Below are 15,803 nucleotides of genomic sequence, written 5' to 3' on the forward strand. Positions count from 1 at the left end.
GTGTTTCTCTTCCAAAAAAGAAAGATAAAAAAAAAACCCTGCATATGTTTCAATCCTTTGATCATTCCACAAGTAACTTTTACTTCTCTGTGACTACATTTCTTCAAATATAAAAAAAATTTGAGTTTAAAATAGGCAGGTCTGTGATGATAGGCCATTAAAGGATACAGCTATTCTCTCTACTCCCTCCCTCTTTCCCTCCCTCCCTCCCTCCCTTCCTTCCTTCCTTCCTTCCTTCCTTCCTTCCTTCCTTCCTTCCTTCCTTCCTTCCTTCCTTCCTTCCTTCCTTCCTTCCTTCCTTCCTCCTTTCACCTTCTCCCCCTCCCTTCCACCCTCCCTCCCTTCCTTCCTTCCTCCCTTCCTTCCTTCCTTCCTTCCTTCCTTCCTTCCTTCCTTCCTTCCTTCCTTCCTTCCTTCCTTCCTTCCTCCTTTCACCTTCTCCCCCTCCCTTCCACCCTCCCTCCCTCCCTCCCTCCCTCCCTTCCTTCCTTCCTTCCTTCCTTCCTTCCTTCCTTCCTTCCTTCCTTCCTTCCTTCCTTCCTTCCTTCCTTCCTTCCTATTATCCACAATTAAAAAAAGCCCAAGTAGCTCATATAAAAAATATGCATGGAGAGGGGCTGGAGCGATAGCACAGTGGGCAGGGCATTTGCCTTACACGTGGCCTACCGGGAGTTCAATTCCCAGCATCCCTTATGGTTTCCCCAAGCACGGCCAGGAGTAATTCCTGAGTGCATGAGCCAGGAGTAACCCCTGTGCATCGCTGAGTGTGATGACCCCCCCCAAAAAAAACGAGATATACATGGAGAAAGCACAGGCCCCCAGCTGACAGTGGGATGTCTGAGTGAGGACCCTGAATGAGTATGATGCTAAACGTTTGCATTCACACAACTTTTAAAATGGTTCCATTAAGCTTGGACAGTCATAGATTTGTGAGAAAAATAAAGGCATATTGTTTAATACCATTACAGTCCCAGAAAATTTTATGTAGTCTGAGAAACTAGATTAATTATAGCTCAAAAGCAAAGCTTATTAAATAAATATATTCAGTATTTGAATTAATATCTAAAACAGCAGTTTACATTTCTATAATAAACTGATAACTGATTGTTATATAATCAATGCTGCCAATGTGTATTCTTTGTGTCCGTCCTCTTTGTATCTATCTGATCACTATTCATTCAATTCTCATCCACCCACAGACATTAAAGTTTCACCCAACTGATTCACAAGATACAGCAGCATATCCTTTGATGAACTGATATGAAGGTAAGAGTTATGAGGTGACAGACTATTTCAGGAGCTTATATCATCACCTATATGTTAGCGGTTGAGCGTTTGCCTTTCAGGCGGCTGACCCGAGTTCGATTTTTCTGCCCCTCTCAGAGAGCCCGGCAAGCTACCGAGACTATCGAGCCCAAGCGGCAGAGCCTGGCAAGCTACCCGTTTGTATTGGATATGCCAAAAACAGTAACAATAAGTCTATCAATGAGAGACGTTATTGGTGCCCGCTCGAACAAATCGATGAGCAACGGGATAACAGTGACATATTGATTTTTATATTAGAAATTACTATGATAAACTAATGTTTTCATTGTTGTTACTTATATTTTCATTCTTTTTTTATTATTTTGTGTGCATTATAGTGCCAGGAATTGAACCCAGGACTTACACTTTTGAGGTAGATGTTCTATGCATTAAGGTGTATCCCTTGCCCATACTAATGATTCTATTTGTACAATAGAATTTGTATAATTCTATATGTACAATACCCAGGAGAAAAAAATAGATGTGTTGTGAAGGGACCAAGGTTCTTACTTTAGAATCATCACTTTATGTAAAGTTATTTATACTCTTGATACTTAATTTTCTCATGTTTAACAAGAGGAAATCATTATTACTTCACTTGGATATAATAAGTAGGATTATGTGCTTGAAGGGAAGTCACATGTAAAATTGTATGATAGTGATGGAGGAAAATATATGTTCATTTGTATTCTCCAATAATAATTCAAATTAAAAATTTTATTGATTATACACCTATATAACATACCCCTCTCTGTTTGAAAATTATATCTCAACCAGAAAGATTATAGTTTGCAACCATTCTGAATGAAAAATTGTAATTACACATTGAAAACACAAAAAGCATAAATAATTTATGTATTCTCAGCTAGAAATTTAGGGTAGTGTGTAGGAACATATATATTTAAGGACATTCATTTTTTATCATATCTGGAGGTTAAAAACAAAATAATCTGTTATAAAAGCAAACAAAGAGCAACCCACCAAACATATAAGAAACTAGTGGAAATGACAGAATCCAGATGCTCTCAGATCAAAATATATTATCTCTTATCTGCTGAAAATCTTGTATATTTTATTTAATCTTCAACTTAATTTATTGACTGCAATTCTAGTAGGTGCAGAGTCTAAATTTTCTGCTAGGGAAAAGTTTCTTTAATAAGACTGATAGGTAGTGCAAGTTACAGATTAATAGCAGGAGTAATCTAGTAATATTTAAAATATAACAATATTCAAAATCTAGTGAAATTTATCATACAACCTGTATGTTCAAGAGATGCACACAGCCTAGTTCAACCCATCCCCCAACCCCAAGCACCACATAGCTGGCCAAGCAATACTGGTATGCACCCTGGACGCCTCCCCAAACATTGTTGGTTACGGCCCTGGATATCTTATAGCATTACTGGGGGTTGGGAGTGCTGGTAGTCCATGGTACTCCAGTCCCAAGTAGCAACAGCTTGGACCCTGGCACTTCGAATGATTGGTTAAGCATTGTAGGGCGTGGTCACTTACCCTCCTTAGCACTGCTTAGAAGGAACTGCCCCAAATGTAACTGTCACTGTCACTGTCACTGTCATCCCATTGCTCATCGATTTGTTCGAGCGAGCACCAGTAACGTCTCTCATTGTGAGACTTATTGTTACTGTTTTTGGCATATACAATATGCCATGGGTAACTTGCCAGGATCTGCCGTGCAGGTGTGATACTCTCGGTAGCTTGCTGGGCTCTCCGAGAGGGGCAGAGGAATGGAACACAGGTCAGCCACGTGAAAGGCAAACGCCCTACCACTGTGCTATAGCTCCAGCCCCAAATATAACAATCATCACAATTTCATTTATAATTTGAAACTGCATTCATTGGACATTTTTCCTAACATTATATTTCATTAAAATTATTTAAATAGATTACAAATTCACTGTCCAATATATGAAAAACAAAATAGCAATAACGATAGAAGTCTTAAGTGTTAGATTATACATCTCGGATGCGTGAGACTTTGGGTTTGATCCCTGGCACTGCCTGGAGTGATTCTTGTGGCCCTGCCCTTCCACAGACACTACTGGAGATGACCCCCACACTAAAAGAAACAAAAAAAATTACCATTTTGTGAAACCTGAACAAATTTTTATGTAGGCGCACATGTATACATATATATGCACACATATTTATTAGTAACTTCTTTTTTTTTTTGCATTTTGGGTCAACCTGGCAATGCACAGGAGTTACTCCTGGCTCTGCACTCAGGAATTACCCCTGGCGGTGCTTATATGGGATGCTGGGAATCGAACCCAGGTTGGTTGCGTGCAAGACTTATGCTCTACTTGCTGTTCTATTGCTCCAGTCCCTATTAGTAACTTTTTATAGTTTAGAACTTAATAAAACTTTTTCTGCCTGATGAATTCTTCTTAGGATTACAATTTTTACTTGTAGGAACCTTCGCTTTGTTACTTTCATGTTGTTTATACCATTGATTCATGTCAACTTAGTTACAAAATCAGACAAATTTATGGGAATTACAGATTAAAAGAAGATATTACACAAAGTCCTATGAGTCTTTAGTTAATCATTCATGTAACTGTATTTTTCATTGCTTTAACATTTAGAGAAGGTATGAATTGGAGAATCTCATGCTTCTCTCGTGGAATACATTGAAAGAATGTAACTATATAGTTGAGTGTAGCTACAGATCTTTGAAGATGTTATCATATGCATATTAAGTATGTATAGATATATTTTTGACATCATAGTTTTGTCTGAAAGACTGCAGGATGGTCATAGCAATACTTACCCACCAGGAGATGGTGCACTTTACAAACACTAGTTGTTTTTTGGCATTTTCTTTGAAAGAAGAAAATGATATCCAAGAAGCAGTTAGCTTATCTATAAGCCACTCAAACTACATTTAAATGTGAATTTCTTTATGCAGCTCACTGGGAGGTTAAACTCAATCTAACATATTTAAAATTCATCAACAATTATTAAATGTTATGCAGATATTTAGATGAAAATTGGAGTATAGTACTTTTATTTATTCTGTATACTTTTATATGTTTCTAATTTTTATTTATACCTAGTAAGTTTTCACTGATTCCACGTATATTTGCTTATATACTGGTTAACCTTCTATATATTTTAAATATATTTTTAAAAGTTTATCATACATTGTGATAAACAAATTTTGAAAGTAAAGAAAGTTTGCAACTTACATGGTTAAAGGTGCTTGTTAAATAATAAAAGTACTTCTTAGACAATAACTATGACATGAAGATAACCTTTAACAAACACTGATAACCTAGTTTTGATTGATACCAATGCTGAATCTTTCTCCTTCTCCTCCATGCCTCCATCCCTCTCTCCTTTCTCTACCAAATATTATTCTTCTTTGCACAAAACAAAATATACCTTCATGTTTATGAAATGACTTGTGCTATTTGTGACTTGGGGGATTCTTGGGAGATGCTCTTAGAATGTAATGTGATGCCCACAGAAAGCTGACATATATTAAAAAGTTTCCAGATTTTAAAACTAGCACTTTAGTTTTGAAGCCTTATTAATCAGGAGTTTGCTTTCAATCTGAACTAGGTTGCCAAGGAAATGCAATTCAAGACTTTTAAAACAGATCAATGTGACGAAAAGATGATAACCTCAGTCAAAAAGAACAAAAGTACAAATCTACCATGCTCATCCATGGACTATTTAGACTATTATCTCTAGTAATTGACTGATAAAACGACTGCTGTCGGGCCTCAGAGACAATTTTTTCCTTTGGTGAGACAAAGAACAACCTGAAGCTTTCTCCTTTCAGTAGCAGTTATAACTATGGCATGTACATTTCTCCAAAAAGCTATGACTTCTTGACATCAGTTCATTCTCTTGCCAGTACTTTTGCTTAGTGCCAGCATTCCTTTTAGGCTGCACAGCTATAAATTTCCCAGTGATGGGTTATAAAGAGAGATCCCTGCTATGTAGTCTCACTAATGAATTTAAGGACACAAATATCAGACTTCTTACCTTGAACTGACAGACGCAAGTCACAGTGTCTCCAATTCTTAAACATTCCCCATCAAATTTACAGGTGTTGGTATCACAGAGGAAGAGATCATTCTCTCTGTCATCATAACCTCAAATTTAAAGAGAACATCCCAGTCATTAAAAAATATATATGTATATAGATTGTGGGCTTGAACTAAAAGCCCTACTATCTTGAAGCTTTAAAAGAATCATCCTACATTTTGATTACAACAACGACAGTTGGACTAAAGTACAATTCTCTACTGATAAGCTAAGAAATCTAGCTAAATAAACTACTTCTTTTTTACACAATACATTTTCAGTCAGTTTCCTTTTAGTATTCTTTTAAAATAATTCTGCTTAATTTCACTTGTGATACAATTGGAGGTAGCGAACGAAGTTTTAGTATTTGCCTCCTGGCTTCATTTTTTAAAATTAAACTATAGTTTATGATCCCCAAACTCCACATCTTAGAAAAGAACTGGTGATGGTCTCTAAGTGCCATTTCACCACTTCTTCATCTTTTATCATTCTTTTGCTTTAAGATCTGAGACAATCTCTTCTTTGGAATTTCTCCAGACAAAGAGGAAACAAAGCCCCAATAATAAAGATAAACAGGCACAGTGTCGTCTGTGATAGTCTGTCTGGCTCAAACAAAGATTGATCACCTCTAAGTTAACAGGGGTGTGGGGGGGTGCCAGGTTCTTGACAGCCTGCCTGGAAACCAGTTCATTCTCTTTAGTTTTGGCAGAACCTGTTAAGATATCAGGTTAATAATGAATTTCTTGACTGCCAACCCCAATTTCTCATGTAAGTTAGTTATTTTCTTGAACAATACTGTACTATCTGAGGAATAAAGCTGATCATTTATATTGTGTATAAATGATTAACTTCAAACAATTAATTTTTCACGTTGTTTAATATTCTCATGATAAAATCCGTAAAAAGTGATTAGACAAGAGCAAAGTCAGGTATATTATTTCTCAAGTAACATGTATTCAATAAGAAGAAAGTTTACAAAAACATGTTGAATTTCGTTAAAAGGACACATTTAGAAATTACCAAAATAGAACAAAGGCAATTTATTGACCCAAATCTAATAGCATCGCAAAAAATTATTTTTCTTTTAAAAAGTACAAACTGTAGTTATGCAAAAATATTTTTTCATTGATTTACATCAATGACCCAGGGACTACATATTCTTTCATCCTCTGAGTTGCAGCTGGCAAGTCCCTCCTCTTCAAAGTTGCATATACTTCATCTCACATATATCTTTAAAAACCACTTTACTCAGAATCACATTTAACTACAGTAGAATTATATTTACAGAAGATGAAAATTACATACACATTTGCTAAAACTAGAACAGAACAGACCTAGGGGACAATACCCAGGCATGTTAATGGAGTTTAAAATGCCAATGAAATCACACCACAATCCCGCCTGGTATACTATGGGCTGTCATAGTGAAATGTGAAGCCAGCTGAATGGAGTGCAGCAACTCCCATCCTTAGGCCCTATTTAATTAGAAGGCTTTAGCAGAGCAAAGGCTGCCAAGCTATTTCCTTCAGATTTGAAAGGACCCAATGGAGTGCCTGACCCATTCCAAGGAAGTCAGCCCAGAAATGGAGTCAGGGCCCATGAGGGTCGGTTCTGCCCTGTGTCCCCTACTTGAAAGATTGCCTGGCCCCTGAACACTGAGCCTGGGGAACCCAAGAGTGATTCTTTTCTCAACTTCCCTCCACTAGGTAATAGCTGACAAGGCAAGCGATGGGTATCTGCACAGCAAAAACAATGTCTTCTGCTGCCAAGGAGAAGAGAGCATGAGAGAACAAGGGAGAGAGCTGGGGAGCAGGAGGAGACAGACTGATTTTCTGGAAACACAGGCTCCTTTAGAATCCGTGTGAATTGGTCTCAAGGCCAGACCAGTGCACCCTGTTAGGTACTCACGCCAGGAATCAGTGCCCCCCCCCCCCACACACACACCCCGCACACTCCCCACCCCGCAGTCGTACTGGATTCATTTCTTTCTAACTCCGTTCTTATAAAGTTATTCCTTGCTCATTAAAGCTAGACTTTTTATTCTTTAATGATGGAAAATGTTCTTTGTTAGTTTCCTCAGAGAAATGGTGTGACTCCCAAAGAATAAAACCGTCCTATTAAATATTTTGTAAAATATTTGCAGCTCCAATTTAAGTGCAAAAGCTCCGACGCCTGCACTTTCCAACCACCCCAGACCCTTCCCCCTCGGGGGACTAGAATCAGTTCTCTGGGTTTGTCTAGGTGGAATTCGGAGGTTATTGGGGCTTTGGGGCAGAGGCAGGCAAGGGGTTAGAGAGACGCGCTAGAGTAGCCTGGTCTGTGCTGGAAAAGCGCATTTTCCTCTGCGAGGGGAAAGGATCAGATGCTGGGGTTGTGGCTTACCAGAGCAGTTCCAGCCGGTGGGGGTTTGGCAGTCACTTAAAGAGGTAGGGAAAGCCGCGAGCTTCACCGGGCGGGCTACGATGAGTAGCATCACCGGCAGCAGCAGCAGCCAGCAAAAGCCCTCGCAAAGTGTCCAGCTGCTGCACTGCCGCGGGGACTCCCACAGCACCATGACTAGTTCGCGCAACTCTGCAGTAGTAAACGGCTTCCGAAGAACACAGGATCGCAGGGGCCAGACAGCGGGCTACTGAGCATCCCTCGGACGGCGGCAGCAGAGGCGGCGGCGGTGGCAGTGGCACCCGAGAGGGAAGCAGCAAGCAAACCCGCGCATGATCTCCAGAGTTTCAGTAACATCCAGTGACCCGGCTCAGCCCCAGGAGCAAGAGGGTCTCTCGCCGAGAAGCTGCGCCCGAGTCGCGGAAAGCTTCAGCCATAGGAAGAAGGGGGGCTCGGGGAAGCCCGGGAAGTAGGAAGAAATCAGAGTCCAGGGAGAGAGAAAAGATGCCTAAGGAGGCAAGGTGGAAGGAGAAGTCAAAGCGCTCTGCAGCCCAGCAGCCGCCTCTCGCGCTCTGCCGCCCGCATCCCACTGCGTTTAGGAAGCAGCAGGTCCTTAGCCCGCCCGGGGTCACGTGGAAAGACGGAGCCGGGCGCTGATTGGCCGAGCGGGATGCAGGTCCCGGGAGGGAGGGGTTGGCGAGGAGGTGCAAGGAGGAGGCGACGGCGGATGCCACAGATGGACAAGCCCTCCAGGCGCTGGCTCGAGTGGGGTTAGTGGTATGACTCAAGTGAGAAGCGCGAGCTTCAGAGGCGGCGGCCCCCACACCGTTAGAGACCACCTGCCCTTTCGCTAGCCTCCCTGGGACGCCCCCTAGCGAGCGCTGGGTCCGCTCGAGCGCCCCTCTGCGGCGTGTGACTCCGGGCTGCAAGCGCCCGCCGCGGCTGGGTGGCGTCTCTCCAAGCCCAAAGCTGGGAAGGGCGGAGGTGGGGCGGGTGCGGCCGCAGGGCCGAGATGGGAGAGCGGACGGCCAGCGCTCCCGTCTGCGCGAGAACGGGACACAAACTGGGGAGACCGCCGCGGGGAGCCCGGGGACACGTCTCTAGGGAGGAGCGGGGATCCAGAGAGGGTGAGAAGGAGAAGCGGTGTCGCAAGAACAGCGGAGGCCGGCCCGGAAGCGGCAGCATTTTCCCCTGGAGCCTGCCACCCTGCGTCAGCTCGTCTAGGTGGCACAGGCAGTCAGGCTGGCTCTCCAGTCTCCTTTTCTCCGCATCTCCCCTCTCCGGCCCCCAGCGGTCCGGACCCAGCGCGCGCGGAACCTTGGTTGGAAGCCCTCCGGCGATCACACACTCTTTCCCGGCCCAGAATCGCTTTATACGGCCGCGTGGGAAAGGTGGGAAAAGGTCTTTCGCAGGGCAGATTTGATCGGGACCAGGGGTCAGAGCGACCCAGGCAAGGCTCCTCTGCGGCTGCACCGGCTGGTGTGCAGGGCGCCCGCCCCGGAGCAGAGTCCCAGCACTTTGGCGGCTCGGGGACAGGCCCCGGGCGCTTTTCGGGGTCTCTGAGGGGCCGCCAGTGCGACAGGAGAAGAGAGAGGTCTAACTCAGCGGGAGTCCTGCCCCGCATCTTTCTCAGCTCGGGCCGGCGCCGCGCTGACCGCCGTGCGGGATCCGCCTTCCGCCTGCTGCATTCTTCATGCAGTTACCCACTGGCTTTAACTGGTCCGACTCTGGTCCCCGAGATCGACCCGAGAACTACTCAGACTCGGATGGACAGGAGCATCTTTCTCCCGTGACCTAGGTCATTATGCAGTCACAATTATTTTATTAGGATGTCTTACGAGGAAGACTTTTCCTTTCTGTGTGATTGTTGAGTGAACCGGGTTTTTTTTTTCTTTTTTCTTCCCACCTCTCCCCGCACCCTCTTCTCTGTTCGCTTTTCCCCAACCCCCTTTTCTCTCTCACTCTCCAGCATCTCCTCCCCCAATCCCCATCCCCCCCCCACGCCACCCCAGTAAATCTCGCTTTTCTCTCACTCTAGTGTCCCTGAATTTAGGAGTGCCTTGTTCGATCGCATCTCACAGGCAATTAGCGTCCATCTCCAATCACTTAAAAGAAGCACCAAAACACTTTGAAAACAGGGACTATCTAGGCTTTGCAGGCGCCACCAGAAAAACAAATTGTGCTTCGCTATCCTTTTAAGTACTTTAACCTCCAACCTCCTCCCACTTCCTTGCGTTTTAACTTCTTGGAGAGATGCGATCGTGCTACACCTCAGTACCTCAAAGACATTTTTTTTTTTCTTCCCCGTGTGAAACCCGTTCTTTATCTTACATCTCCTCCTCCGCCTGGAGATTACCACCCCCACTCCACCCCACCTGCAAAGGTTTTTTTTTTGTATCTCAGTGTCTCTCACTCCTGGCAATTAAGCAGCCGATTCCAGCATTCACTCAGTGGCAGCTCGCTCCTTACCGATGAAGACTCCATTAAAATAGATCAATCTGGCCAGACGTTGGAGGCATCAGAAAAATCGGCTTGTAGACAGTGTAGCTGAATTTTTGAAGGAAACTGGATGCCCATTAGATAATTAGCTGCCAGCAGATACTGGTACTGCAAAATGGGTAGTGGGAGATACCTTTCCTTGCACCCTTTTCAGCAGAGACAGCAATATAAATGTGCGTCTAATACAAATGAAGATTTACCAACTTCCCCGTCAGACTGAAGACATGTCATTTTCTATAGCAGAACTGGTGGGGTAACTAATCAGTCTTATGAAGTCATGCTTGAAACTAAAGGCAAAGTCCTTAAAAGTGTTTACGTAGTAATTATGATAATGAAACGGGATCTGGTAGGACGCTAGTACTTGGCTATTTAAGTACAATTTTACAGAACCTCTTAGCAGAGTAAAACTGTTATTGAATTCCCTGCTAAGTAAATTTTTGGCATGCTTTCTAATAATATGTACTCTTCCTAAGACATTTTGCCCAAAGTAACTTAAAGCTCCAAAGGAGTTAATTACTGGTTGTGACTGGTTAACGAATGCAGTTGCCTCCACAGAGGTTCTTTAAATTATTAAACAGTTTGAAGCAAAGCCTTTCCAATAGGAATGCTGTGATTTTATACAGCTTACTTCGTACTTAGTGTTACAGTGCCACCAAGAAACAAATTCTGAAACTGGCAAGCACCACCAAGTGGCAGAAGAACATCATTCACTGAGCAGAGCATAGTATTACTGAGCATGTAAATAAAAATATGTACTTCATTTAGCCTCATCATTAGTACCAAGGAAGGAGACAGGCATTCAATTTTTATGACAATGAAGATTAAATCAGTGATTGGATTAGTGCTACAACTTTTTTTTTTCTTTTGAGCAGGGTCAAATCTGTTTATTTATTGGTACTGAAATTAAAATGAGGTCTTTGAATTGCTCTTTGCATTGTATATTATATGACTACTAGTAATACAACCAATTATATAGTTGCCACATTTCCAATTTTAAAATCATGCCTAATATTTGCCTTTGACAATTCTTGGTTTAAAACAATGTTTTTATGGCCTACACACTCCAGAATTGACTCAGAGGAAGGGAGGTAAAGTCAAGCTGTCATAGTTTTAGTTAGAAATAGCACAGAAAAAAAAATTCCAGAAAACATTTGTTAAGCTTTGTTTTTCCTACTTGGAAAGGACATCATTAAGAACTGTGAGATTAGTCAGAACTTTAGTGGGGGTGGGGGGAAGAAAAAGAAGTTATTCTAGAAAAAGAATTACTAAGGAAAAGTAAATTAATCTGAGAAAATAACCCAATCAGAACTCTATGGCATCTCTGATCTTTGATAGTTTTTGTTGCTTCTGTCATGGTGAGTTGGGTAGTTTGCTTCTGAGGTGTCAGATATGATACCCTGAAGAAAGATACCATTTTAATTAATTTTAATAATACCACTATGTGAAAAGGAGTGTTGTTATTTTGTTTTAGTTTGGGGGCTATATACAGTGGTGCTCATCCTGGTAGGATCTGGGTGGACCGTATGCCATGTAAGGGAATAAAATTGGGTGGTCTGCATGCAAAGCAAACACTTAGCTTTCTGTACTATTTCTGTATCCTAATGTTTTAATTTTTAATTTAAGCACATGATGTATGATGCTATTAATATTAATGTTCAGGAACACAATGTTGTATTGTTGAATACAGAACACCACACCTACCAGCAGAGTGTCAGATTCTCTTCAACTCTATATTTAGGTCTCCTCTCATTCTCTACCTCCTTAGCAAACTCAGCTCTATAGGCCAACTCTTGGGACAGTTATTTTTATTCCCTTATAGTATGGCTTTATACTTCAAGTAAGAGAGAGATCATTCAATATTTGTCTTCTATTTAACTTACTTCGGAGCGATAGCGCAGCGAGCAGGGCTTTCGCCTTGCACACAGCTGGGTTCAATTCCTCCGCCCCTCTCGGAGAACCTGGCAAGCTAAAATCGGTGAGCAATATGATACAGTGATACTTACTATGATACACTTCAGCTTCTTCCATATGGCAGCAACCTATATTAGTTTTCATTTTTTTTTGCAGTTGAGTAGTATTTCATTGTGTATCATACTCAGTCGCTTTATCCACTCCTGTGCTCTTGGACATTTAGGTTGTTTCTGTGTTTTTAGATCTTGGCTTTGTGAATAGCATGGCCATGAGCTTAGAGGTGCTGGAATATTTTTTGAACTAATGTTTTGGAATTCTTGAGGCAGATGCCAAGAAATGGAATCCTGGGATACATAGAACTTTTAAAGCTTTAAGCAAGTTGTTCCACTTAACCAGTTTAGTCAGTAATATAGCTGGGTTTTACAAATTCAAAACCTAAATCATTTTTATGGTGACTTCTGAGCATCTGAGAAAGAAAACTGTAATTGGAAACAAATCTCTTAATCTATGCACCCTCTTCGCAATTTTTTTTAATGAAGTGTCAATAAGGCCCTCTACTAATTAATCTCAAGAAACAAGATATAGTGAGTTCAAACTGAGGAGTCATATGAATTAATTTCTGTGAATTATTTTTAAAATGCTTTACATTTTTAAAAAACGTATTTGAAAAAAATCATAAATTATATATTTCATCAGAAGGAAATATAATTCAAAAGTCAGTGGTTAGTCACCCAAGCAACAGTACAGTGGTTTGGGTGCTTGTCTTGCAAGTGGCTAAACAGTGTTAGATCCCCGTTATGTTCCCCTGAGCACTTCAAGTATAATCTCTAAACACCTACACTGTGTCCAAAAACCCTAAACAAAACAAAAACAAAGTCAGGAGTTAGACTGTCAAATCTATAGTTTAATATAAATATGAAATAGTACTTGTTTGAGAACTAAAGTGCTCTCTATACTTATAGAATGATTAAGATGGGGTTTTTTTTGTCAGTTATCACAGCCCTTAGAGATTTCTAAGACAAAATATAGGTTCATACTCAGTGAACAATTGGCTATTGTATGCATATGTCTACCACCCATTAAGTATTCAAGTCATCAAATTATATGTAATAACTTTCAAATTTTCTGATTAGCTAGTTTTGTGAATAACTTTCTTCACTTGCAAAAAGAAAGATCAAGCATAATATTAATACCTACATCTTAATGTTCTTTTAAAGATTAAGTGAGATGTAATATATGATTTAATGGTAATGCCACTGCACAGAAACCCCACATAAATTAATTAAAAATTATAAAATATATATGAGTTTGCTCTTCATTGAGATAGCACATCTTTAATCAACATCTGTCAATAGTATATTAAGTTTACTACCAAATTTTCTAGTTTATTCTCACCTATACAATTGACTGTGTATTAGAAATTATGTAATGTTGATTATTAATAATGAAGTAATGTCACTGTTCCATCTAATCCAATACTTTAACATTTTTTCTCTTAGTTTCTAGTTTACTTCAGGTACATGGCTAGAGATAGAATGTTCTGAAATTAGTACTATATCTGTTTCCATTTGTACATTTTAATATAAAATTTTCCATATACTAGTATCAGCTGATACTAGTATATGTATTAGAACATTATGTTTAGTCTGCAGACAGTATATTTTAAAAAGGACAGTTTGATTTTTTTAATCAGATAGTAATTTAACTAGCTCTTTATGCAACCCTTGCTATAATTAATGATGAGTAAATAATGAGAAGTTAAATTATTTAAATAAATAATTTTATGACATAAATGTTTGCTCTCGTGATTCTGTGACCTTAATTATTTTTTATATCTTATCTTTAAATTTGTTATTTGAGCTCTGGGGAGATAGTTTCTTTCCTCTTGAGGTAGCTGGCCCCAATTAAGACTTCATAGAAATCACCTGGGGAATTAAAATACTATTGTAAAATCCCCATTGCAGGTCATGAAATCTCTGGTGGGGAGAGAGAGTCAATGAAATAAATATATGTTTAAAAATCTCCCTGGTGATTGTAAAAATAGCCTGCTTGATAACCACTGCCATAGGGATTAGTGGTTATATTTCCTCATTATCCAAATATTCATGTTTCAGCAGATAAAAGAGTAATATTTTCTCACTTAAAACTCTTTAAATAAAAATATCACAGAGTAACTCTCTGGTTAAGATATTTAAAAAGTAATAAGAAGCAGTTAATATTTACCACTAGTTTGCCATTAGCTTGAAGGAAAAAATCGATTATTTTTTTAAAAAATAGATATAAAAAGCACTAGACATCCAGTACAATTTGGTGCACTAGCAAACCAAACAGTCTTCGGTTCCATTTAATCTGGTGCACTAACAAATAGTTTTCAGTTGCTGTTTAATTTAATCATAGCTTTATTTTAGGACTTTCTCAACTCCACTTCTTCAAATGATTACGAATTTTTTCTTAAGTCAGAACCAAATATTTGAATCTGTTTGGCACAAAACTGCTTTTCAACTCTCTTTGGTTTTTGATGGCATTGAACTACATTAGAAGTGACTAATACATTAGAAATGACTCTGGCCTTGTGAAAAGGATTAATAAAAGTAGTTATTCCAATTTGTGTTATTAGCATCATCCACTCTTTTATGTTCTAAGTGTTTCATTTATTTCTAACAATGAGTCTCTATCTTTCCTCCCTCTTTAATCTATCACATTGCCTTTCTCCCAGAAGTTACTTGTCAGTGGTAGAGCAGCTAAATCAGAAATTAATGTTCTAAACCTCTGTTTCTCAAACTTTTTCTGAGAGAAGTCTTGCACTTTCTGTGTGTCCTCATTCTACAGGTTGGCCCTGTAGTCTGCCATGACCTCTCTTTATGTGATTTTTTTACCTGTAGCCCCTGGGAATATCCTGGGTGTTCACAGGCAACCATATCATCCCCAGCAGAGAAACACTGTACTAAATCATTTTGCTCTTCCTACTCAAGTGTATCTCTCTCCAAAACCACCCAATAAGGAAAAAAGAAAAAAAAATCAAAAGAAAAATATGAATATGAGAGGTTTTGGTCATATTTTAAACTTGAATAATGCTTCATAAATTTGAAGCTCAGCTCATTTATAGCTTTGCAACTCATACGTACATATTAGGAACTCTGAGGAATAAAATCAAACTTTGATATTAAGATGTAGCACCTTTAAATGCTGACTGGTTCAGCCCTTTTGGAAAACAATATGGGCGATTCTCAAAAAATTAGAAATTAAGCTCCCATCTGATCCAGTAATACCACTTCTGGGAATATATACCACTTCTGGGAGAGGCAAAAAAGTATAGTAGAAATGGCATCTGCACTTGTATGTTCATTGCTGCACTGTTTACAATAGCCAGAATCTGGGAAAAAACCCGAGTGGCCAAGAACAGATGACTGGCTAAAGACACTTTGGTACATCTACACAATAGAATGCTAAGCAGCTGTTAGAAAGATAAAGTCATGAAATTTGCATATAAGTGTATCAACATGGAAAGTATCACGTTTAGTGAAATGAGTCAGAAAGAGAGCGATAGACATAGAAAGATTGCACTCATCTGTGGAATATGAAGTAACAAAATAGGAGACTAACACCCAAGAATAGTAGAAATAAAGACCCAGAGGTTTGCCCCATGGTTTGGATGC

At 40.1% G+C, this 15,803-nt stretch overlaps 1 protein-coding gene across 1 annotated transcript in view; it reads right to left on the minus strand.

Moving 5' to 3' along the window:
• The window catches only part of TMEFF2 (transmembrane protein with EGF like and two follistatin like domains 2), a 278,329-nt gene extending 270,015 nt beyond the window's left edge, over positions 1 to 8,314 (minus strand). The window contains exons 1-2 of the mRNA XM_004601232.2: positions 7,741 to 8,314; positions 5,317 to 5,426 (exon numbers count right to left, since the gene is read on the minus strand). Coding sequence (XP_004601289.1) covers positions 5,317 to 5,426; positions 7,741 to 7,912 — 282 coding nt within the window. The 5' untranslated portion in view covers positions 7,913 to 8,314. The remainder of the gene's footprint in view (positions 1 to 5,316; positions 5,427 to 7,740) is intronic.
• Positions 8,315 to 15,803: the final 7,489 nt, after the last annotated feature.

This window comes from Sorex araneus, chromosome X (genome assembly GCF_027595985.1).
Source record: "Sorex araneus isolate mSorAra2 chromosome X, mSorAra2.pri, whole genome shotgun sequence".
Lineage (NCBI taxonomy): Eukaryota > Metazoa > Chordata > Mammalia > Eulipotyphla > Soricidae > Sorex > Sorex araneus.